The sequence below is a fragment of the Polypterus senegalus genome, chromosome 12 (assembly GCF_016835505.1).
Source record: "Polypterus senegalus isolate Bchr_013 chromosome 12, ASM1683550v1, whole genome shotgun sequence".
NCBI classification, from domain to species: Eukaryota; Metazoa; Chordata; class Cladistia; order Polypteriformes; family Polypteridae; genus Polypterus; species Polypterus senegalus.
In genome coordinates, this window is record NC_053165.1 from 108,994,792 (window position 1) to 109,021,733 (window position 26,942).

At 42.5% G+C, this 26,942-nt stretch overlaps 1 protein-coding gene across 1 annotated transcript in view; it reads left to right on the forward strand.

Moving 5' to 3' along the window:
• The window catches only part of LOC120541515 (A disintegrin and metalloproteinase with thrombospondin motifs 7), a 90,050-nt gene continuing 63,108 nt past the window's right edge, over positions 1-26,942 (forward strand). The window contains 10 exon segments of the mRNA XM_039773233.1: positions 1-598; positions 8,007-8,175; positions 8,177-8,372; positions 9,625-9,787; positions 10,055-10,251; positions 10,827-10,910; positions 12,854-12,978; positions 13,754-13,903; positions 20,101-20,244; positions 21,285-21,429. Of these exon segments, the coding sequence (XP_039629167.1) occupies positions 505-598; positions 8,007-8,175; positions 8,177-8,372; positions 9,625-9,787; positions 10,055-10,251; positions 10,827-10,910; positions 12,854-12,978; positions 13,754-13,903; positions 20,101-20,244; positions 21,285-21,429 (1,467 nt within the window). The 5' untranslated portion in view covers positions 1-504.

Below are 26,942 nucleotides of genomic sequence, written 5' to 3' on the forward strand. Positions count from 1 at the left end.
TGCCTGGCAGGACAATCGGCGCGGTTCTCCCTCACACTGTTGTTCCGACTCGCACCGCTGAGCGTCTCTAGTCGTTCGTTTTCTCTCCAGAGGAGGAGCCTCCCCCACCCTTAACCTCCTCAGTCCCCCACTTGAGAAAGTTGGGAGACTTTTGTTATCAGTCCGTTCTCACGAGAGAAACAGTCGCGTCTGCAGAGGTGCTGTTTGCTAATGGGACTGCCGCCCACACAGACGCGGGGCACGCAAGCGGAACACCGGGGCGCCCGGGGGGTTATGCAAATGAAGGGTGACCGACCATAAAGGTCGAGCGGGAGGACAGATGCGGCGCACCGAAATGGGCTGACATGCACAGACGGGACGTTCATTGGATTACTGCATTACTTTGATTTCATTTCTTTTTTTGCCCCGATAATGCTGCTTTAGTCCAAGTGCACGCGCAGCGGTGCCCCCTCCGAGGACATCGTGCTGTCTCAAGTTCGACGAGTTTCCCTTCAGAGGCCAAGCATGTTGGTGTCCCGCGGACTCGTATCACTGACTTGTCTCCTTCAAGGTTGTTTCCTCTTCTTATGCAGATCTGGCGAAGCGACGGGGACAACAGGTAAGTCTTGCAGTTAGACGGGGCGCAGAGAGCAGAAGCCGACCCCCAGTGACACCCGGGGACGTGGGCACAATCACACCAAGACGGCAGCGCCCAGAGAGAGTGCATGTTATAATTATTCTATTTATGGCTGATGCTTTACAAGTGTAGAGGTAGAGTGTAATTATGTGTATTTTGTACAACTGGAGCAGGGACTGGCTAAATGACTTACTCAGAGTCACAGGTGGGGATGGAACCAGCAAGCGTGTCTATTCATCTCCAATGACCTAGGCACACCACCAAAGTGGCATAACCATAAAACAACCTTTATGTTTAAAGCACCTTTTAATTAATAGCTGGGCACTACTTGTGGAGTTTACATGTTCTCCTTGTGTTTCAATGGGTGTCTCTCAATATCCTCAGTGATTTTTTTTCTCACATTCACAGTTTGTGAGAGTTAAGCAAAGTGGCTATCCCAGATTGCCAGTGTGAGTATGCAGGGCAACTCTCTGACACCCCCCTCTCAAATCACCAAATGGAGTTACTATCTAGGACCCTAAATTGGACAAGCAGGTTATAAAGTGGGTGGAAGGAATGTTCATTAGTGATCACCATCCTAAGATGCTTTACAACCCCAGCTCCCCATGACCCTGTTTAGGAGAAATAGGTTTGAAAATGGATGGATGGATTTACAATTATTTACAGAGGTTTTGTGCAGTTGGTTCAAATTCAGTTTATGTCCATTCTGACAATCTTTTATAAAACTTATATTGAGTCAATTTTAACTTATGTTCTGCTGGCCTGGTTTGGAAATCTTAATGTCAGCAACAAAAACAGAATAAATCAAATTGTAAAATGGAGCAGTAAAATAACAAAGTCTCAACAGTGAAATCTAACAGACCTGTCTAATAAGCAGGTATTCTGGAAAAGCAGCATGCATTCTGTCTGACAGGACTCACCTGTACATTCTTCAGTTTAGTTTTTGCCATCATGTTACAGGCTCAAGGCTCCAAAGATAAAAAGCAACTGGTTCAAATACTCCTGCATTCTAACTGCTGTTAATCTTCTAAATAAGTTCAACTTTAACAGACATCTATGGGCTTAAACCATTGGATGAACTGTTATCATTTGCATCAATCATGAGTCAAATTTGGTTTAATAGCTACGTATATGTGGCAATGAGCTGGCACCCCATGCACAAACTGCTGCTGCTCTGCACCCTTTGCTTGCTGGGATAGGCTGCAGCTCCCCATGAGCCTACTCAGGATTAAGTGGTCTGAAGAAATAGTCTATATAGATACGTATTATGCTGACTACTATATTAGTAAGTTGTACTAAGTTTATATTCGATGGCTGTGTTCTTTGTTGGTGTTTTTTAATGTTACCTTGTGGCATATCTGGCAAACCAATTTTCCCTCATGGGACAATAGATAGATAGATAGATAGATAGATAGATAGATAGATAGATAGATAGATAGATAGATAGATAGATAGATAGATAGATAGATAGATAGATAGAACTTTATTTGTCCCCAGGGAAAATTTGCCTTTTACAGAAGCTCTTTAAATAAATAAATAGATAAATATATATACACATGCTATGGTCTGAACACACACCAGAATGACTAAAAAAAGAAGAAAAATAAAAAAACAAGAAACCTTCTGACTTGGCATTCCCAGTCCCAGTGAAGCATTATGCAGACGTATTGCTCTTGGTATAAAGGAGCCCCCATAGCGTTTCTTGTCACACTGCTGCTGAAAAACCTCAGTGTAAGTATGTCAGAGAGAGGATGAGCAGCATTGTTCATAATGGCACTCAGTTTTTGTCTTCATTCTCTACTTCACTACAACCTCTGGAGGTCCAGAATGAACCCTGTAATGGAGCCTGTCCTTTTATCTGGCTTGTTAATTTGGTGGATCTCTGTTGAAATGATGGTACTTTTCCAGCACTCTACAACCCAGGAAATGGCTCTGGCATCACAGAGTTGAAGAATATGTGAAGGATGTCACAATATTAAAGGAATGCAGTCTCTTAAGAAAAAAAATAAATAAACTGAACTGAATTAAATAACTTATTCCAGGGTAAAAGACGGTCAGAGGTGGGAATGACTCAGCAGCTTTAGGGTTGAAAGGCCAATGCCTTCCTAGATGACACTGCAAGCAATCACTTGCTGCTCTTGGTCTCCATCACATTTTATTGCATTATGTCACTTTATACTTGTGATTGATTTATTTTATTAGGATTGTTTAGGCATTTGTCAACCAGCAAAAAGTTCGAAATCAGTGTGGCAACGTAATTCTACAAATCCATTTAAATTAACTTAGTCCTTTCCAGATTAGCATAGTAAAGTGGTAGTCTGAGGTTAGGAAGACAGAAATTTCGAGGTAAGGTTTTTATAGTCATTAGTCATGGCGCTGGAGAGTGGAAACCTGTTGCAGGTTGATTAGCACATTTACGCACAAATTTCACGCAACTCTGTACATTTGACAGTAATTACCCCATAACCATTCATAAGCAGCAGATGGAAACCTATTCCATAATAACTCCCCCATCCACACATACTCACATACAGTAAGGATTCAGTTAGTGTTTGGTTTCATCCATGTGTCTTCCAGAATAAGCCTCTAGCAGCTTTTCACATTTGGACTCTGCCAGTTTTGCACATCTGTCTTTGTAAAATTGCTGAACCTCATTTAAGATGGATAGTCCAAGTTTTCAACTCATTTTCGTAACTGGAGTGTGGTCTGATTAGGCTACTGTAAGTAAATTTACATTTTGTATTTTTAAAAACTTCATTTTCCTCTGTGCTTTTTGGGCTTATGTCATGGCCCATTGTCCTGTCAGAGACGAATGATGCTGTAAGTCCTTGTGTGCTGTGAACTGCAGCAGTTTATACTCTGTGATTTCTGTGCTCTTTGCTGCCCCATGTTAAATTCTATATTCAGAATAAATCCATATGTTAACTGTAAGAACCATCGAAGTAACTTAATGGTGCCAACACCATGCTCTGTGGCTGAGACAGCATTATGTTGCAGCAGATGTGTCACTTAACATAAAGTCAGTTTTGGTCTCAGCAGACCACACAGCCTCCATCCACTGGATGCCAGAGTCTACTACATGCATTTAGTCAAAAATATCATGTAAGCTTTTTTAACCAAGGTTTTTCATTTTTATCAATCTGCAATAAAGCCTAGACTTTATTTTAGCTGATGCCACTTTTTATTTCTAAGAGTCAAGTGTAATTCCTTTTGAGTTAATATGGGCCTTTAGATGGACATCTTGACCAGACTCCTTCATTGTTTCATCATTTCTTTAGAAAATTGTATTAAGATTTAAGATTTTTTTTCTCCACTTCTCCAGACTGGGGCTAGTCAATATCAAATGTCAATATTTGCTTTCTGCACTCCCTAGGAATTCTAATTAGCAACTGTGGGACATAACAAAGATCTACATATTTGTCACCAGTGAGAAATCACTCAGTGCCCTGGTCCTCATTTTACCTCCTCATATGGAGATGCTGGCCTTGAACCCGGAACCTCTCGGTCACTAAGCAGCAGCTTCTCCATTTGAGGTCACAGAGTATCCCTTTGGCACGGTGGTAGAGGAGGCTGCTGTGTCATCCAGAGGTCATGTAGATCTCATGGAGGATGAGCGGCTGAGAGGGGGTCATCCTGGGTGAATGCCCCTGCATAGGCAAAATGCCACAAAAACTCATGGGAAACGCCCTAATGGGACGCATGTGGACTACATTTAGTTAATTATGTGACTTTTAAAGACATTTGTGGATAACAAATCTGATCAAAAGGATCAAATCAGTCCTTTTCTGATTGTTCTTTACTGTTAATTTAGAAGGACATAATCATTTGTGTTGATTGCAAAAAATCTTTTTAAAATACCTTTAGAACACCAAGTTATACAAAAGTCACTGTGAACAAGTCCACAGGTAGTGCATAAATTTGTACAGACCAGCACTGCTGTCTGGTGACTAAGACCTTTAAACCCTTTCCCATATTTTGTGGTCATAAACCAGTCATTTAGCCTGTCTGTGCTCCACAAGTAAGCTGTTATTTTAATATTAGAGCTTTCACCCCAACCAAGGTTCTTTGTGACCCTGTATTAGCACAAGAATGTTATTTCATGGTATGAGTACGTGTGAGTATTCATAATATTGATGTGTCTTAGGTTCATGGGTTGGTCTTTACTATACAAAGGCCATTTGTTCATTTTCTGGCCCACTTATTGCACATCAGGTTCACGGATTTCAGTGTCTTTCCCAACAGAATCAAGTGCAAAATAAAGGAGCTAATACTGGACGGAACAAAAGTCAATCACAGAGCACACTCATGGGCCCACCTGACTGGGCCTGCTTAAAGGTGTCACTTTTTCTGGCATATGCATATTTGGCATGTGGATGGAACGCTTGAGAAAAAAACGTACACAGACATTGGGAGCAGAGAAGATTCAAAACCCACTCTCTTCAAACTATGAGCGAATAACACTAGCCACAGCATCCTCATACTGTAACGATATGAAAGAATTATGCAAAAAGAAAAGTTGTTTTTTGTTATACTTACAGATCATCAGAGATACTGAGAAAGAGAGGACATGGTCAAAAGGGATTTTCTCCAGTTCTTCTTCCACATCCCAAACATGTGCACGTTAGGCCACTCTCAACTGGCCCTGTATGAGAGTAAGGGTGGGTGTCCGTGTGTATTTAGCATGCAGTGGTGTGGTAATCCATCCATGTTTCCTGCTTTACTCTTATTGCTTTAAGCAAAGGCTTCAGTCTCAGTGGTTCACCTGAATTAAAGGAATACTTCACTCAAAAATCAGATTTTTTCATATGTTACTTACTCCATGTAGTTTGTAGTGATGGCCATGAAATAATTTTAGTGTAACATTTTTTAGTGGAGAAATTACATAACAAAAATTCTAACTGAATGAGTACCAAATCCAAGTAGATGAAATTGGCCAGACCATCTCTCAGTCTTGGTCACCTAGCCATGTCCGTGGAATTCACAAGCGGGACCTGTCCTCAGCACATATCTCTGAACACATTTACTACAAGGTTGTCCATCGGCATCAGGAACTGCTGTTTAACTTGACTGTCAATCATAACCTGCTGGCACCAGGTTTCATATCTGAGAGAAAGCATGGTGGCCTCACTGGAGCCAAGATCTGGAAAGATGACAGCAACTCCTGCCACTTCATTGGAGATGTTCAGAACCAGGCATCTCAGAGAGGCAGAATGGTAACCAACACTGGACAACGGCAAACGATGTGAAAAACATCCGTGGAAAAAAGAAGAAAATTCTCATGTTGCTTGTGTTGCATAATCCACATGTCCTTTTCCCTTTTCATATGTTTGGAATGTGCAAATATATGCATTTTTTGCTATAAAGTTATTACTAATCTCTTACGAAGCATACAAAATAAACAAGAAAGGCACATTCCCATAATACTGTGCATTTAAAGTGAAGACTGGATTATTGAACATCAAATAAGAGGAGAGCCAGAGCTTCATTTTCCCATAATACTCTGCTTTTAAAATGAAGACAGGATCCTTGACAAATAAATGAGGGGGAGAGGCAGATCTTCACATTCCCATGATATTGTGCTTTTGAATTGCCATTCCTGTTTATATTGTATACTGAGTCATTATAAGTGGGTTTAGTGATATTGGTGGTTGTTTTTCTACAGACTTTCACCAATAACAAAACAAAAGCCTACACACAGATTCACTGCAGGCAGGAGAACATCCTCTCCTGTTAGCTCTTTTCATCTAGTTTTGAGCAGGAATTAGATTCCTGTTGGCAAAGTGCCATTCCACTTCAGTATGTTGTTATGAACACTGTCATGGCTCAATTAATAATTTTAAGGAGTGCCCAGCTGCCCAGAGTTGCCATGGGCAGGCAGTTTATCTAGGCCAACAGTGACTTATCATTGGTGGTCACCTGAAATCAAGTATGACTGTTCTCCTTCTGGGCCCTGGCTCTTAGGGTGGGTAATGATGCCAATCCTAGACCCACATACTCTTCTGCAGTGTGGACAGAGAGAAATGGTGGTGATTGTTTGTGTCGTTTTGGCAACAGCTGTCTACTTTCTATGTCTGTGCCTAATTTCTGCAGCACTATGGAGATTTTGATTGTAATGTGCAGCACCCACACCAAAGCACAAACAAGCTTTCTCCAGGCCACCCTGTCAGTTGTTGACACCTCTCAGCTGTTAAAATCTATGTGGCACTTTAAGTGCCTGCTGTATGTTGTGCAGGATTCTAAATTGTAAAGTAGGGTTGTAAGTACTGTGGCTTTATATACAAGAATTTTTGTCCTGGCTTGGAGGTCTCAGTTTTCAATTTAGTCTTGATGGTACAGGACAGGCCAATGGCATCTAACTAAGATGTATCTCTAAGTGTCAGATTGGAAGAGTTGTGACTATTGTTGTGTTAAAATTTAATTTCTAGCCATGTCAATGTCTGTGTGGAGTATGTATGTTCCTCATGTAATGTAGTTACTCTGGCTTCTTTCCACCTCCATACCACATTCATGTATGATTAATTGCCCGCTGTTTATTCTCTCAGTAGGAGAAAGCATACAGAAGGGATGTTCAACTGTGCCCTGTGATGTTCTGGTTTTCCAACCTCAAACTGGTCTCTGAGATATGCTCAGTGTGTCTGGGTTAGGTGCTTGGTTCCCCTTATCCAGTAATGAAAGGAACAGATGGCTGGCTGGATGAATATCTAGATGCACACTACAATTGTACAGTAGCTAAAAAGCTCAATAATTCAAAATAACCACTTCTGCAGCATAAGTGGAGAATCCATCAATCTATTTTCTACCCTTCATATCAATGTCTTGAGCCCCAGCCCTGAGTGACCATTAAAGGTCCAGGACCACCTTGATTTGAGCAAATCAATCAACATGATGTCCAGCATAGAGGAGGTACAAAGCTCAGTGAGTGTTTGGAGTAGTGGAGAGGCCAGTGTCAGAGGATATCCACTAGCTCCCAGTTTTAAGGAGTGATCAGGCCAGACTGCTCTTCTGGCATGTTTGAGTTTCCAACTCCTGAATGCAATTTGATGACCACATCATTGGCAATGTTGACATATATCTTATCATATCCTTCTTGCTTTTCTTCATGAAAGTATTTAATAGTATTATGAGACCCTTGTGCCTAGCATGCCAGCCTGCTGTTTGTCCGTGTGGCAGCAGGAGAGTGTTGGGCTATAGACTGTTACAGTGGACCCCTTGAGATCTAAGTAGAGTTCAGGTTGCTAGATAAATGCGGGGACATTTGTGCACCAGAAACTTTCAGACTTCAAGAGGAACTGCACAAGAAAATATCACATCAGATTTGTGTATGTGTGTGATTTCTTTGTTCCCAGAAGGCAGTGTGGTTAACATTCTTTTTTTTTTGGACTGATCTCAGATAGGTGGTCCAAGGATTTTGACCAGTTTGAGGTTGTCTACCCCATCCAAGTGGACGACATTGGCCAGACCATCTCTCAGTCTTGGTCACCTAGCTATGTGCGTGGAATTCACAAGCGGGACCTGTCCTCAGCACATATCTCTGAGCACATTTACTACAAGGTTGTCCATCGGGCAGGAACTGCTGTTTAACTTGACTGTCAATCATAACCTGCTGGCACCAGGTTTCATATCCGAGAGAAGGCATGGTGGCCTCGCTGGAGCCAAGATCTGGAAACATGACCGCAGTTCCTGCCACTTCATTGGAGATGTTCAGAACCAGGCATCTCAGAGAGGGAGAGCAGCTATTAGTGCCTGTGGGGGCCTGGTGAGTAACTAGTGGGTAAAAATGTGGTTCCATAAGATGGATATCCCTTAGACAACTGTAAGGCCTGGAGGGCCCAGTGAGTGCAGGATTCTGGGGATTCCTGGGTGAGTCTGAGGAAAGCAGAGCCCAATGCTAGCAAGAAGTGTTGCTATCAGGAGTATGGAGAAGAAAGGGGGCACCTTATGGGCTTCATAAGTTGAGGGATATCAGCTCAGTGTAAGTAAGACAGATTTGGCCTTGTCTTTTGTGAATCTATTTATTCAATTAGAGTCCTAGGAAGCTGCCATATATCCCCATGGAAGAGGGTACAAAATAGTACCCAAGCAATTCATTGTAGGGCACTCTGATAAAGAAGATGAACTCAGCACCCTGCTAAAAGCTACACCATAATGGCCATCCATCTATTTATGGTATGTTTTATCTAGGGCAAAATGAAGGAATTCATATTTACCATTCATGACACTTATCTGAAGTGATTAGTAATCACAACGCTTGCCGTATGAGCAGCATGGCCATGCATTACCTAGTACTGCTGCCTCAGAAACTTGGTGTCCTAAGTTCAACGCCTACACTTAGTCATTATCTGCTTGGAATTTGCATGTTCTCCTTGTTTCCATGTGCCTCTATTCTGATCACTTCTTTTTCCAAAAATGTGTAGATTAGGTTAATTGACAATTCAAAACTGACCTTGTGCACCTGAGTAGACCCTACAGTGAACTAGTGTGTCATTCAGGATTGGTTCCTCCCTTCTGTCTAGTGCTGGGTTAGACTCCCACATCCCAGAATTCCAAAATTTGATTAAGCAGGTTTGAGAACGTTAGGGCTCATTAACTCTTTACATAATGAACACAATGGTGTTTACCCCAATAACCAAATGCACCATAGTCCATGGCCTTGGCCACATTGAGTAAAGGGCTGCCCCTTTACCAGCTCCTTTGCTCCTACCCTTTAGAACAAGGTTAGTTTGGAGGGCAGACCCTGTGGACACATTCTTTTCAGGTACTTTACACTTGCACCCCTGTCGGACAGCTCTTTAAAATTGTGCTGATGGTTGTTATAATAAGCCCCCTAATCTCCTGTTAGAGTTCCCTGGGTACATCTTCATCAGATTAATGTGGTACTGAATGCATCTGCGTAATAACAGGATTTGTCAGGTCCAAATAAATGGTGCCATCACTGTGTCCTTCAGTTATGGAAACTTAACCATGTTGCTAAAAGTGCTTCAGTAATGTTAGACCCTCTTCTTTCCCAGACAGGTGTGTTTCAGCTATCTGGTGAGGATTTCTTTATTGAACCACTGGAAGAGGCTGAAAGCAGCAGTGAAGAGAGGAAACCCCATATGATATTTAGGCGGCATGTTACGGAACGGCCTGACACCAAGGCCACCCCTGTGAATGGACCATGTGGAATAAGAGGTGAGGAAGCTTGTCAGAGTTGATGGTGCACCTCATTTGAGAGGCTGTATGCTGTGGCCTGGGCATTGTACCATATTCTAGGCCTGTGCAGTAGTCCAGCTGTGGGATATGCCCACATCAGTACTAACTATAACTTAATTGTGTTAGTCTTGTTCTTTCAAGAATATGATGCCAGGAAGAGATTGTTGGTTGTGGTTTTGTTAGTTTAACTCTCCTTCAGCACCAGTCTTTTCAGCTCTGTTGATTTTCTGTTGATGTTCCCTTTAGAGTCACATAGAAGCCAAGCGCAGGAGGAGAGGAGGCGAGAAAAATGGCAACAGAGGCATCAGCGGCCACGGAGAATCCGTCAGCGTTCAATCAGCAAAGAAAAGTGGGTAGAGACCTTAGTGGTGGCTGACCGCAAGATGGTGGAGTACCATGGCAGTGAGAACGTGGAGAACTATGTGCTGACGGTCATGAACATGGTGAGTAGCTTCTACCAACACAAGTGTGTGGTGTGTGGGCATTAGTAACAGCCAGATCACTGAGGGAACTCCTAGAAAAATGGGCGGAAGGGCAGGAACACCTTGTCCCTTTTAGATCATTTCTAATAGCCAGCAGTCAAATGTGCCAGCTTACTAATTAGCATCAGTGTCCTCCCAGTCTGTCTTTGTCCCTTGTCTTGCTCTGTTTGATGGAATCTCAATATTCTTTGCTGAGTCCTCATATCATGGTTCCTGAATGGTATGCAGACTCTCTCTGACCCCATACTCTCTCCTGTTGTGCTATCTTGGTGGTCTCCAAGCTACTTATGCTCCCACTTTTGTATTTTGTCGACAGAGCCATTCCTCTTCATAATAGAGTCACTTTTTTCATGGATACTGCCCAGGCTGCCGCTTGGCCAGTGGCTTTGTTTGCTGCTGGTGTTTACAGTTTTAACTTTAGTGTAAACAACAGAAAACCACATGGGGAAAATAAGGGTTAGATTAAGTGATACAAGCACGAGCCAGCAAAAGCAAACTGAGTGACCGATGGCTTTTAATTGTCATTGTTCTTGTAGGTGGCCAGCTTATTCCACGACGCCAGTATTGGAAACTCCATCAACATTGTTGTTGTTCGACTGATCACCCTTGAAGAGGATGAGGTGAGGAACCAAAATGAACAAGGTCAAGGGACAGAGCTTTTCAGTCTGTTTCAGCTGGGAGGGTGGTGTCTCATTTGTGTCAAGTGATAAGAGAGCTGTGTAATGGCCTGTCTGCTGGTGACCAGAGAAGCTTGTAGTGGATGACATCCCTTTGACCAAAGTGCTTTAGACTGGACTTTATAAAGGTGATTAGTGTATCAAATGATGGGGTGCATGCAGGTTATTAGAATTCCTTGCAATAGATGGCTTATACTGGAATAGGTCCCACTGAATGGAGTAGCCAAGTATTAGAGTCTATTCTAGTGACCAGAGCAGCATATAGTGGACTGCATCCTAATGAACTGAGTAGTATGGACTGAAATTTGCACAATTTATCAGAGGGCCAAAATATGAATTGCTTTTAGGTTGCCTAGTAACTTACAATAGACTGCTTCTCCAGCACCAAAGGCCACTTAAACTTTGATTGCATCCTAAAGACCTGAACAGCATACATCAGACTTCATTTAGGGAAAAGAGTAATACGTCGTTTACCTCTTGTAATTAATAAGAGTACCATTACTTAGAATTCATTCAGTTAATATCAGGGTGCAGGATAGTGTGATGCATCTTGGTTATTAAATGTTCATGTAATGGACCTGCTCCCTGGTGACCACATCACACAATGCACTGGTACCCAAGGTGACTTCACCCATCTTATCCTGGAGGAAACTGAGCCAATTCTAAATCATGGGTTTCATTCTTGTAGTGTATAATACAGTATGTGATAAACAAAAATAAAGAGTTTGGACATCACCTTGGCAACGCTGTATAACTGGATGAAATAATTCACAAAAAACATGGAATAATTGCGGAGTTGTCTTTTCATACTCGACTTTTGGGAACAAAATGGCTGGTTCGCAGGTTAAGAGGTTATGAGGCAGGAAGGGGTGGGTCCAGATAGACAGACATAAGAAGTGACATCAGCAATGGAGTGGCTGTCAGTCTTCCGTTCTGTAGATAAAGAAAAAGAGAAGGCATTAGCACATGGTGCCAACCCCTGGTCTGGTGGGTAAATGATATCACCAAAGACATTAAGATCTTGCCAATACGCAAATGTGTGACAGCAGATAAAATGGCTTATGACTAAAATGTACTGTTTCCATAAGAGCAGAACAGCTTGTAGGACCAGAGCAATATGTAGGAGATGGTATCTTAGTGACCCTCAGTGATCAGGACTTCAGGATTTCAACCATTTTGTCAAAGTGCCAAGTAGCAGGCTGCATTTCATTTGTCAAATCACAGAGTTGTGGACTACTATAAGATGATTCAGGCATCGTACAGCAAAAGGCATCCCAGTGACCAGAGCAGCATGTAGAGAACTGCTTAGATTAAGCAGAATGCCACAAAAACACACTTACTTTGGGTTTTCAGGGTGACAGCTAATGGATTGCATTTAGGTTATTAGATCTCAAGGAAGTGAACTGCTTCCAGATGACCAGTGCATGCAGAGGACTGAATCCTTCTGTCCAGAGAGCCATGTTTTTGTCTCTATGTGGGTTTATAGAGTACCAGGCCAAGGGCTGGACAAAGGTTGTTCAAAAGCCTTTTAATAGATCGCAGCTAGAAATCAGAGTAGTTTGTAATGGAAACGTTTAGGTGACCAGAGCAGTTTATAATGAAAAACCTCCAGCTGACCACAGCCCCATGTATAGATCTTCGCTAGAAACTAAAGCACCATATTATTACCAACATTCAGAGTTCACGTTATGTCTGCCAGTTTTGTGGAGGATTTTTATTGCCTTTGTTTATGAGTAACATCATTAGTGCTTCAACAGTGAATGAACAGCCACCATGCATTCTGCAAGACTTTGCAAGATGTTACTGACCTGATGAAAGATGTTTATCTTTATCTGTGTAATGACCATATTTTATTATCTGGTTTTGTGATTTACCTTTTTTCACAGGATGACCTTAAAATTACACACCATGCAGACAACACCCTTTCCAGCTTCTGCAAATGGCAGAAAGACATTAACATGAAAGGAGACAGACATCCTATCCACCATGACGTGGCTATACTGCTAACCAGGTCCTGTCTGGTATTCTTTATTTGGTGGGGAGGCACTGGGGAGGTGACAAGGGGTGTTTCTAAGAAGTAGTTTGTATGAGAAAAGGCTAAATGAGGTGCACTTGATGTGTAGAATGCTGCATACATTTGTTAGTGACTAGTCAAGGTTAGCTCTGTAAGTTACACTCAGCAGGGCTTCTTGAACTGAAACCAGAGATACAGAAGGTCAGTCAGTCAGTCGGTCATTTCCCAACCCGCTATATCCTAACACAGGGTAACGGGGGTCTGCTGAAGCCAATCCCAGCCAGCACAGGGCTCAAGGCAGGAACAAACCCCAGGCAGGCCGCCAGCCCAACGCAAGAGATACAGTTCATCTCTCAAATACTTCAATTATAGACAAGGATGAGATATGGAAGTCAAGTGCAATTTGTAAAGTGTCTATAGACTCTCCACTGGGCTGACTGGTCAGTCAAAGTTTCTCCATGTCACAGAGGGTCAGTGGTCCTCAAGGGACTTTCCTTACTGTGTTGTTTACTGACCTGTTGCCCTTGACTCATAACCCATGCCTGCAGAGGTCTAACCCCTGAGTTGACCCTTCCTGACCTCCTGGTGTCATGTCTGCTATTTGTTGAAGACATTCCATGATTATGTAGTCCACCCCAGCCCTATCATTTACTACCCAAGCACAGTGATTTGTTGTGGGGTTGTGTGGGATGAGCCTATCACTCTGTATCTGCTGGGTGGTTTGAGGGGGCCTGTCAAATGTTTCTTCTAACTTGCTCTTTTCTGTCGGCAGGAAGGACATTTGTGCTGCAATGAACAGACCCTGTGAGACCCTGGGCCTCTCTCATGTTGCTGGCATGTGCCAGCCTCACCGCAGCTGTAACATCAATGAGGACACTGGCTTGCCTGTTGCTTTCACTATAGCACATGAACTTGGACACAGGTATGTGGCCTTTCTTGCTACCCAACACCTTTGACCACTAGTGCAGGGTGACTTTACTTATAGGCAGCCATGAGCAGTGGCTCTGTCAGTGAATACTACACTTGTACACATGGTAACCGTAGGATGTTTCCATAGAACAGGGAGGTATTTAATCTCTTGTTTTCAGGGTGAACCCTGTAAACTGGGACCACTGTATTTCTTAGTGCAGTCTGCTGGGCCCACAGTTAAATGGACCAACCATCACTGGGCCTGCTGGGACCATAAATGGCCTGCAGAGCACCATGGAAAAACAGATAATAATTTGAAATCGTCTCTGTGATTCACCCCGACTTGGGAGTCAGGGGGCAAGACTTTGGAATCAATTGCAAGGTGTCAGAGGGACCCCTGCACATCCAGTAGGGACTTAGCTAAGGTGCTTCCATGCAGCAAAGCAGAAACAAAGCCTTGTATTTTCTGTAGTACAGCGGTGGCCGCTGTTATCTATAATAGAGTGGATACTGAGCAGCTATTCATTCTGCTCTCACTCAGCAATGTCCGTGCCCCGTGGGTTAACACGACTCTATTTGTTCTACTGCACATTCCATATTTTAGCCAAGAGTCTCAGTGATGTCATAGCCGACTTGGTAAGTGAACCCAGCAAAGTTCTAAAAACATGGCGTTCTCTGCACTTAAAAAATATCAAATCGCTCCAACAACTAAATTAACACTTTGATCTTTGCCTGCTGAAAATGAAACTATTTCCTGTTTCGACCCCAATTAATTAAATAGAAGTGCAACTTTAGTCAGCCCCTTGCAAATGTTAAGGATGTCTTTTTGCTAATGAAGCTCTCATTTAGATACTCAGATCTGCTCACACTTTTCATTTTAGTGTTAGGACCACCCTGGTGCTTCATCTAGACAGTTTGAGGAGATGGTTAATCAGTGATAGTTAGGCCGTCCTTATAATCTTCTTCAGCATTAAGTCAACCTCGTGTTACCCTACTCTGATATTCAGACAGATCATTTCTGCATTTCAGCACAGTTTTAAGATGTCATGGAAGGGAGTAACACCATTCAGCAGTATATAACTTTAGCATTAACCAGATGTTCTGGCCAGTTCTACTCTGATTTTCATGTCACTCTGCAGGTCAAATCCAACTCATTATTCAGGGCCAGCCTTCATAGTGAGTCTCCCTCAAATATATGGGGTACCCGTTAGGATTAGCAGCACTCCATTCTGCTGTCATCCCACCATCCTTGCCCCAATCTAACCTGAACAACAGTCGAAATCAGGCAATAGTGAAAGAAGAGAAGCTTAAAAAAACTTTTGCATCCCTGGCCCATCTTCAATATGCAAATATACTTGCAGCATCAATTTTTTGGACTTTCAGTTAAAATATAAATGGTACAAAGGTAAGCAGTAAATTTTATATGAATATACACAATATATGGTGAATAAAAAGACATGTAACTCTCACAAATGGTTGGGGTCCCAGCCGGGAAAACCCTGTTTAATGGCCATAGGCAATGTTGAATGGAAGAATAATGTAAGGTGAATGGCTCTATAGCTGTGTTATAAAGTGGAGTGCTTTGTTCTGCTACAGAGAGTTCTGCTCTTTTCAGCAGCTGGTTCAAACTGAACAGGCATCTTTAATAGTAAGAGTCCTGAAGAGGCAGGTCTTTAGAGGTGGACCGGAAGTGATGTCACACATCTTCAGAGATGTCCTCCTCCACTCTCACAGCAGACATTAGTGGCAGATTATTGGCCTTCAATTGCTTTTACCTTTACCTCTGTGTTCACTCAAACAAGACCCCGTAAGGCACTCGCCATGCTTATGTATCCGAAAGTATATAAAACATATACTGTATATAGAGACGGATAGTGCGTGACCGTCTAGGCTTCCCAGAATTTCTACATTAATTACTAATAACAATGTGGTCTGATCTTCAAATATGTTACAATATTAGGAAAACACTTTTTTACTCAAAGTAGTAAGACATAAACAATTACACTTCTCGTCAATACAGAACACATCCCTTTATACAATCCAGGTTTTTTTCTGGACATCTCCAACCTAATGATGTCTCCCAAAGCTAAGTGGAGTTGGGATAAGACTGAAGGTGTCCATATAAAAAGTACTCAACTCAACTGGTTACTGACTGAGTCTAATCTCCTCAAGAAACATCCATTGTCGCAAACCATGAAATATCTGAGGACATTTGAAGAAGAACTGTAGAGATGCATACATCTGAAGAAGCACTTCTAAAGGTCTTGATATTCATCAGTCCACAGCAAGACATGCTTTATATAAATGGGGAAAATTCAGTACTGTTGCTGCTGTCTATCAGAGGATGCATTCTACAAAGATCACATCCAGAGAACAGCATGCAATGGTGAATGAAGTGGAAAAGAACCCCAGGGTAGCAGCAAAGGACCAGCAGAAATTCTTTGAACTTGTCAAAGTCTCAATCAACGTGTCTACCATAAGAAAAACATTGAATGATAATGGTGTTTATGGATGGGCACTACAAAAAAAAAAAAACAATACAGTATCTCTTGAGTTTGTAAAAAATAAAAAAACCTGGGCCAAATTTCTATGTGCAGATGAGACAAAACCTGAACTGTTTGGTAGAATTAAGTACTCCACACCAACATCAAAACATAAACCCATCCCATCCCAACCATGAAGTATGGTGTAGGGAGCATCATGATTTGGAGCTCCTTGACTTACTTAAAGCCTGGACAGCTTGCATTCATGGAGAAAACAATGAATTCAAAAATATATCAAGAAATTTTATAGGAGAAAGTCAGGAGAGAAGCTGAGTGATACAACATGACAATGACCCATAACACAAAGCAAGAATGGCTTAAACCGAACATACTTCATGTCCTTGAATGGCCAGGTAAGACTCCAGACCTCAGTGCATTTAAGATGTTGTTTTCATAACCTAAAGAGAGCTGTCCAAGCAAGAAATCCCAGAAATATCAGCTGAATTAACCAGCTTTGTAAGAAGGAATGGCCTAAAATCTTCTTATTGTGTTAGTCGTATTAGCAGCTCCAGGAAATAATTAAGTTATTGCTGCTGTGGGAGGTTCTGCAAGGTTGTAAAGACAAGGATTTACGTACTTTTTGCAGCCTGGAATGTGAATGTTTAAGCCGTGTGTTCAGTTTTGCCAAGAAGCGGGGGTGTGTATACAGTTAGGCATGTCTGAGCTGTGTCCACCCATTGAAAAATCAGTAACAATATTATTTTGGCATTTTGTTGCCTCCCTCACTCAGTACAAGTGACAACAATGATCATGCAAACCCATAAACACATTCAAATGCCCATCCCAGGATGACATCCTAGCAACACCACAGAGAAGAAATGCAGTTGTTTATGTGGTACTAGTTTCAGCAGATTGTATTTATCTGTTGCTAGCCACGTTACCTGGTAATAGAATCTATTTTTTAAAATATTTGTTATCTCTTGCCCTACGTGTACCTTCAGTGTCATTCTGGTCTGAATCTCTCTTGCGTTTCGTCTGTCAAGCACGCTCCTATAAAGCTGGCTTCTCAAACTCTGTTATTTTGAGGGGCCTTGCTCGCCTCAAGCCCGCTTTTATACTCTCAGCGTTGCTACTACACCTTTACTCCTCCTCAGGTGTCTCACACTTACACTTCCTCTATCATTTGTATCATCAAAGACAAACTGGCCAATCACACCAAAGCTAAACTGACCAATCAGATTGTTCTGAGGGACTGGACACACAAACACCGACCATACTGTTTTATTATTTAGCAGATTGTGACTTAGTCAAAGATCAGACCACATTTGTTATGAATAATTAGTGCAGAAATTCAGAGAATGCCCCCTCTTGAACATTCATATTATCTTACAGTGTTAGCATTGCGCCTCTTCAGCCACTTGGGAGTGACAGGCCCTGTTTTGTACCTACTAACACTTGAAAACATGTTACCTTTTTGTAACTCTATCTGGATTGTAACTCATGGAGTGTAAAAGCATTTAAATGGATTACAAGGAGGTCAAAAGGTTAGAGACAAGCCATTTTGACATTAATAGCAATGGGTGTACAGGATAGAGAAAATAACACGTGAAAGCTGCACCCTGCATAAGCTTAACTTGGGTATACAGCAAGATGTTCATTTGTTTAATGATGTAGCTTTGTTTCTAATGATTTGGAAAACAAAACTGACTCCATGACAAGTGCAGACCTTATTAAAAATTCACTCAGCAATTACTGAGTTTTCATTTCTAAATTTAATGTCTGTTTAGATCTGTGTGTTTCAAGTTTGTTGAGATTCTTTTATGGAGCTTATAAAGATTGTGCTTAATGAAGAGGATCAGCACTCTTTCAAAGCAGACAGCAGTTTAAAAAAGGAAGCACCAAACCTGGATTGCTAAAGGCAAGTTACAGGCAAGCAGTTTTAAAGTCCAGGGTGACACTGCACAGTTGCTCACTCACACTTGTGATTGAGTAGGCTTGTGGTTTTAGCAGCATTCAGCACTCTGTAGCATTTGCTCCAGTCAGATATTCAGTTCACCCTGAAGCGCAGCACTAAGTCCAATCCACCAGTTAAACATTTTGCGGTGTGAGCTAAATTAGATCTCCATCAGCCAGCCACAGATGAGCCTGTCTTCTTCATGGTGATTGTCAGATGATCTCTCTCTGTGTCAGCTCCCACCTTCCCTGTGCAGCATCACCACTACATTTCACTCCATCTGTCTGCAGTGTAAATCACATCCTTATCGCTAGTTCTCTCATTTCGAAGACTGGTGCCATGGTGAACTGTCAGTGGCCAATTGCAAACCCACAATCTCTGGCTCAGAGGCCAGTACTTTGCAGTATGAGCTAAACTGAGAGCACTACCCATCAGCTGTGGCACAGAGCCCATCTCTGTACACTGAGAGTGGTGCTTTTCCAAGTGATGTCAGCTGATCTCTCTCTGTGTCAGCCACCACCTTCTCTATGAGTGCAAATCACATCCTCATCGCCAATTCTCTCACTTCGAAGATTGGTTCTGTGGTGTATTGTCGGTGGCCAGTCATGAGCCCACAATCTCTGGCTAAGATGTGAGCATGTTGCAGCATGAGCTAAATGAGATCTCCATCAGTCAGCCACGGATGAGCCTGTCTCCTTCCTGGTGATGTTAAATGATCTCTCTCTGTGTCAGCCACCACCTTCGTTGCGCTGCATCACCACTAAACAATCTCACAAAGTTAAGCCTTTTTCTAGTCCTTATCTCATTTTGCAGAGCTAGCCACATATCAATCATCCCATGGACCTTTTAGAAATGGATGCACTTTGATTTTCAGGTTACCATGAATATATAGAATGAGCTGAATGGTTTGTTCTTCTCTGAAATTCAGGTAACTCTACTGTATCAGTCCAACTGATGTATTAAAAGCCATAACTATAATTTGATAGAACTGCAGGGATCACTACTTTCGGATATTAAGGTCATCATGCCATATTATCTTCATTCTAATTAACATGGCTTTCTTTGGGGTTAATCTTACTGTGATAATCATGCCACTGAAAGGTTATCCTCACATCAATGTTCAGTACACCAGGCTTCATTCTTGATACTGACATGCTCATAGACAGTTTACCTTACCAAAAGGTGACTTCAACATCTACACCTGCATGTTGGCATTGCCACTTACCAACAGCATCTTCAGTTGAACCTGCAGGGTTAGCCTGACTGTCATATTTATGTCATTCAGTAGACAAATCCCAAATCTGATGCTCAGTCAAACCTGCAGACTTTGTCTCACTTTAATATGTACATCAGTCTGTAAGCACATCTCAGCTCTGGTGTTCAGCTCGATCAGCAGGGTTAGCCCTACTCCATCCTCTTGGCCTTTTAAATGTCAGCTCAGATCCTATATACAGGACAGCATGAAGTGATAGCCAGTCAGAAGGGTTGGCCTATCTTAGACTTTTCAACCTAAATTACAGTTGACCTCTCATATTCAGGCTTGCTGCTTTGCTCTGAATGTTAGTTCACCCTACGGTATTAGCATCACTTAGACTTTCCAGCTAACTTGCAAGGTTAGCATTGCTCAGATTTTTAGGTCATCCTAAAGTTTAAGTACCTGTCAGATATCCACATGCACTGAGAGCAGAACTGAGATCTTGTGCCTAGTCACGTTATTGTAGGGCCCACTCATTTTCCCTTTTTGTGGGACCTCTGCCTCTTACTGTGTCGCAGCTTTGGGATTCAGCATGATGGAACCAACAATGACTGTGAGCCGATTGGGAAAAGACCTTTCATCATGTCTCCACAGCTCCTGTATGGTGCCGCACCTCCCATCTGGTCCCGCTGCAGTCGAGAATACATAACCCGCTTCTTTGAGTGAGTACAAAAGCTCTTTCTAAAGTTCATGTTTACATAGAAGACAATTATGGGCTTTGGTAACTGAGGGCTGGGAGCTGGAGGTGGGAGTTAGGAGCTTGTGGTCTAGAAGGCCATTAGGGACCTACAGGAATATAAATGAAATGTGTCCAATCTGTTGTTTTAGTACTGGGGTTGCATCCTATTGTGTATTGCCAACTGGTATTACAGCTGAGTGCAGTAATTCATCATCCTGTCTCCAGGAAACCTAGTAAGCCATTCAAGAGCCCACATGATCTCTCGGGTCAGAAACCATTTAAGAGACGCTGTCACCTTCTGGCTTGAGGCATGCTGTGCGGTGTTCTCAGCCCTGCTGTGCATGGCCCTGCCTGAAGCTTCTGTGTTAATTTGCTCTTCCTCTAACTGGCATCGTAAATGAATGATGTGCTCCTGCTTTAGATCTGTCGCCCTGCTCGATCTTCTTATTAACTGCAATATCCTTTCAAGAAGATGGATGCCTCCCTCAGCTTCTGAAGAAGCAGCTCTCTTTGTGCCAAATGTGTGCTGGCAGCAGCAAGTGCTTTTTCTACTGAGCTGTTTCACTTTCCCTCGCGCAGCCAGAGACTTTCACAGGGAGCCTGAAGGGTGACAGTTCCATGGTGGCTGTTATCAGGAACGCATTTTTTATTAGCACTTAGCTTCCTGGCACACAGTTCTTAGCATGTACTCTGTCTTTCAAGTGTATGCCAAGACATGGCATGCAGGCTGCAGCACATACATCTCTTGCTCCCATAAGTGAGTCTTCTCCCTGTCCCTCTGTTTCTTTTCAAACTGTGATACTGCAAGTGCATGTGCTGTGTTGGGTATCTTTGAATAGTTTGCAAGCCTTAAAATGTATTGCCTCCACCAGTTATATGCAACACCTGACAGGCAGGCTCACTGGGTATCCGCTTCTTGTTTGCCCCAAAGTGCAGCCTATTCCACGTCTCCCCTTGTGACAGCTACCATTCTGTTGCAGGACTTGTGTGCTCCACCTATAACAACCCTCTTGTTGTCTACAGCCGTGGCTGGGGTCTGTGCCTGGATGAGCCTCCAGCTCAAGACACCATCGAGTTGGAATTTGTGCCCCCTGGAGTGATCTACGATGCCTCCCACCAGTGTCGGCTTCAGTACGGCTCTGACTCCATCTTCTGTGACGACATGGATGTAAGCCCACTTACCATTTCATAGATAGCTATCATAGAACTGTGATCACTGCAAATGTGCCACACAGTGTACTGTATAGCCTTTTCTTCTGCTACTTATATTCCCCGTTATCTTTTCTTTTGTGCTAAATTCACATGAGCTTATGTTTGGCATTGCTAGAAGCAATTACTGTACAATTGCCAAAGTAATTATAGTAGTAATTAAAATGCAAATTACTTTTTATATCAAAATCATTATAAGAAGGCACATAATAAGCACATAATGACAGTGAAATTAAGACACATAGTGAGCTATTAGAGAAGCCCACCTCGGCATCCTTTCTAGCTGGCATGTGGTGGGAGTTGCCCGATTGCCACTTGTCCTTGATTGAGGTGGACACCTAGTCACTCCACTTCCTCTGTTTGACTGTACCTCTGCAGCTAGGATGGGGTCACTCTGACTATTGTCAGGATTAGCCTTCTCTTTGTATCTGTGAACATGGAAGCTGATTCTGCGAGATGAACTCAGGGTCACCTTTAATGCCAGATAACAGGCTCTTTTGCTTTGCATCTTGGTTTATTTGGTTTCATTGTTGATTGACTTGTGGATGCAATGGATGGTTGGGTGGGCTGCTCCTGGTCTGGGTTCAGCTCACAGATCATTAGAGCCACTTCCTTAAGGAGTTTTATCTGGACAAGGATACAGATTAATGTAATCGATCAAATTCTGCCCTGCAGATCTTATTAGTTGCTCAATGTTCAGTTTTGATCTCTGTTTATCTGTAATTTTAGAAAGACCAGCTGGTATAAGGTAGGAACCATCCCTGGAATGGTAAAAATCTTCATCTGTTAAGAGTCAAATTTAGTGATGGTTTATCAACATGACATGATATGTGGTATTATCAAAGAATTACATTGCCAGTACTAAATCCATGTAAATGATCTTATGATAGACTATCAGGCCATCATTTCCTAAATCCTCTGATTCCAATACAGGGCTGTGAAGGCAAAAGTCAGTAACCAATCTGCCTGTCCATACTCACTCAAAACGTGATCATTTATAGAAGTTAACTTAACCTGCATGAAAGCCTTTGAAAGAGAGATGAAATCCTGACTACCACACAAATGTGAAGGGAACATGAAAAGTCCACATAAACAGGGATTGGGGCAGAATTTGAACCTAGGACACTGGAAAACTGCGCTGCTCTGTTAGTAAAGGAAATATTATATATTGTGGTCCCTGGCCGGGCTCCCAGGAGGACCAGAGGAGGGCTTGTGCCTCCTCCAGACTGCGAGGGGGCGTCCGTCCTGGTTATGTTGGGGGCCTCGGGTACAGGGCTTGGAAGCCCAGCCCTGTAGGTACCCGTGGCCACCGCCAGGCGGCACCCCGATGCCGGAATATCCCGTGTGGTCCCCGGCCGGGCTCCCAGGAGGACCAGAGAAGGGCTTGTGCCTCCTCCAGACCACGAGGGGGCGTCCACCCTGGTTATGTGGGGGGCCTCGGGTAAAGGGCTTGGAAGCCCAGCCCTGTAGTGACCCGTGGCCACTGCCAGGCAGCGCCCCGGTGCCTGAGGAACCCTGGAGCCCAGCACTTCCGCCACACCAGGAAGTGCTGGGGAGAAGAAGACAGGAGACACCCGGACGGCTTCCGGGTGCACAGCCGGCACTTCCGCCACACATGGGTGTGTCCAAGAGGGAGTGCCAGGAAGCAGCTGGAGCCCATCCGGGTTCCCATATAAGGGGCCGTCTCCCTCCAGTCAGTAGTGGATGTCTGGTGGAAGAGGACAGAGCTGGAGGGAGGACTAGAGGCGGCAAGGAGAAAGGCAGAGAAACTGTGTGGCCTGGACATTGGGGGAATCGATGCTGGAGGCACTGGGGTGTGTGAGTGCACAAAAACTTGTATATATTGTAGAATAAACAGTGTGTTGGGTGAACATAAGATGTCCGTCTGCCTGTGTCCGGTCCCAGTCCACAATATATATATATATATATATATATATATACACACACTAAGGGTTCGCCCTCTGCTTGCTTCGCTTGCCAATCCCCCCGGCCTGCACTATGCACCAGCCACTTTGCATCTCTGCCGCTCGTGTTGTGAAGAGGGGGGCTTTAAGCACCCCAAGAAGATGCGGTTGCTCCTCTGAAACCCCCTGTTAAACAGTGATATAATGGGAAACAAATAACAGTTGTTTTTTTTACCTACTCTTTGCTTGATCAGTTGCTGGCTTGCTGCTGCTGCCATCTGCATCTTGCATGGCGCTTCGAACATTCGAACATTTAAAAGCCTGTACAGCAGCTCTCCTACTCTTTGTCTTTAATTTCTGGGCCCGGCGTGGTTAAATCTCTTGGCACAAAGTGTTGTCTCACAGGATTTGAGTTCTTGATATTTTTTAGTTTATAATTTAAAAACGGAATAAGAATCTGAAAATCTAACAACATCACATTAAAGTTCGATAAATTCTGAAAAGAATGACACCAAACATATATATGTTGGTTTTAAAATAAGCCTGATTTAAACTGTGACACAAAATGTGACATAAAAACATCACATAAAATCGTTGCACTTTTAGGCTTAGGATTTTATATATATAGAGTAGATATATATGGATATATAGATTTATATATATACATTATGTAGGAAGAGCTTGGTAGTGCAGTGGTCAGTGATTCTGCTTCATGGATCCTGCATGTGCACTTTGCATGTTCTCCTGATGTTCTTCCTTCTGGTTCTTCTGGTTTACTTCCACACCCCCACAGACATACATATTTTCTGCTCTGGTTTCTGGATACTGATTACGAATTGTGTTTCACGACTTGTTCTCTGTCGATTGCCCTTTAGGAAGCTCCTTTTTCAATCTTTTGAGCATTTTTCTATATTCTTTTCTGTTTTTGAATAAATGTTCTTATTCATAAGGATTCTTTGGTTCAGATTGTCTTTTTAAGCCAATGAGATTTTTATTGTTTCATTCCATTTTAGAGCCATCTAAGATATCTGGGAGCTGTAATGGCATTTTGAACTTTAAAAGTCAGTTTCTCTGTTTTTGGGGCCTGGTTAGGTTGCAGCCTGCAGGTGGTAGTGTTTCCGGCTGCCAGGTTTGAGGTGAAGCTATTTTGGACAGACCTGCTCAGGTGGCTAATTTGAAGGCCTCAAATCCTTGTCCTAATCATAACACAAGTGAAATACAGTTAGTAAAAAATAATTTTGGGTACAAAGAACTTTGTGTGTTTTCTTGACTAAGATTTCTGCTTTATGCTTTGGATTTTCTTTTCTTTTTCATCCCCCATTTCTTTACTTCTGCCTTTGGGCCTTCCTAGTTCAGTCTTAGCAATATAGTAGTCTCTCCTTCCATCTGAAGTTGCTTGGCAACTTCAATTACTCCATAGTTACCTGCAGATGTTTTCACTCATTTTCTGGTGTGTTTAAACTTGCTGATGATCATTCCTAACTGTTCACTCATTGAGTCTTTCAAGTTTTTGACTTACATGCTTTTGAGTACTTTTGATCTCTTATGTTTTTTTATGTAATTTTTTCCAACTTTTTTTGGCACTGCTTCTGCATTTGAGCTTTTGCCCATATTTCTGGCTAAAAGGCTCACATGTTTCATTCTGCTCTTTTTCACTCTTTTGGCTTGCAGACCTCTTTGTTCGCTCTAAACATGTCTCTTGTCTTTCAGCTGTCAGTTGCATTAATATAAACACATCTTGTAATATTGTGGCTTCCCTCCTTTTACACTTTGCCTAGACATTAATATTCACAGGCCTCTCAGTGGCAGGTAACTGTGACTGCTGAAGGGGAGCTGAAAAGCCAATGGGGCTGAGGCTTAGTGTGCAACATTTCTATCATGTCTTAGCCTGGGTCCCTCACCAGGCTGGGGTTCAGTTTTGTGTTTTATGTCTCTTTTGTTCATTTTAGATTCTTTGGTTTATGTTGATGTTACTTTTTTTAAATACTAAGCGGCTTTGCCCCCTGCTTGCTTCGCTCTCCCACAGACACACCCCACGCCCCCGGGGGCACGCTACACGCATGACACTTTGCATCTCTGCTCCTTGTGTTGTGAAGAAGGGGTGGGGATGGATGAACACACGCTAAGGAGATGCGGTCAGATCAGCTGATGGTTTGCTGCTGCTGCTGAGCTGCGTGTTCTGCTTGTTGCGCTGCGCGTCCATCATTTAAAAGCCTGTACAGCAGCTGTCCTTTTGTCTCATCGCAAGACGTTAAAATGTATCTGAGAAAATCACGTGTCGTCTACTTTCAAGTCTTCCAAGATTTTTTTTATAATAGAGAGATGTACACTATTCTTTGTTTCTGATTTTGCTTGTGTGTGCAAGCTCCCTGTATTATGTTCTATGTGTTTTGTGGGTGGAGCCACCTGCCATTGACTGCCAGGAACTGCCTTACACCTTCTAAATCCAGAGAGTCTCCCACAGTTCCATTTTGAATGCACTGAGTGGTGGTGAGTCCTTGTGCTTTTGTGAGTTTTATAGGATTTCTAATTCATTGGATTTTTGACCTTCAATCTGTTTTTTTCACAATTCTTTGAATATCTGTATTAAGTCTTTGTTCAACTTGGATTGCCTTTGTGCTCCACGGAGCTTCATTATGATTGGAATACTTTTTTGTGTGAGGAAGAATGTTTTGTTTTATAAAGATTCTGTCATGATTTGACAGGAAAATCAGATAACTAGTTTCTTCAGTAAACCAGTAGAAGCGGGCAAGTCAAAACAAAAGAAAATAAAAAGAAACCAAAGTGACCGAAACCCAGATGAGAGGTAAAATTCAAAGTCAACTAACATGCAATATGTGAAAAGCAGGCAAGACAAGAAAAGTAATCACACAAAAAGTCAGTAATGAAAATAAGGATTTTATCTGCAGATCCGATAAGGCTCAGAGTAAAATGCTGACCTTTAATCCCATTTGCTGATTAAGTCAAAGTCACGACCCAGGAGACCACGCCCCTAGAAACAGGGGGCGTGACCCTGACAAAAGTTCACAATGTGGCTTCTCTAAAAAGAAAGGGTTACAAAACATCACGTTTCAGCCTAAATCGTAACAGATTCAGTGCTTGCCCTTATTACTAGCTGGGGTTTGGCAGTGATATCCCCCTCTAATGGGCATTATTGGATGTTTTTGGAACTTGGTGCTTTGGAACACTTTAGTGCTCCAGATTCCTAGTTCATGGCAATTGTGACAGATGGGTTGGCATATTTAGGAAGTCTTTACAGTTATATATATATATATATATATACACACAGTAAACCCTCGTTTATCACGGGTAATCCGTTCCAGACTCTACCGTGATAAATTAATTTTTGCGAAGTAGGATTCTTTATTTATAAATCGAATATTTTCGCAGTGTATAGAAAACCTGTTTACGACCTTCTAAATACGTTTTTTAACATTATTAGAGCCCTCTAGACATGAAATAACACCCTTTAGTCACCATTACACTCGTATTACCCAATATATTAGACAAAATAAGAGAAAATAAGACATATTAGACGTTACAAATATCATATTACTAGGCGCACTCG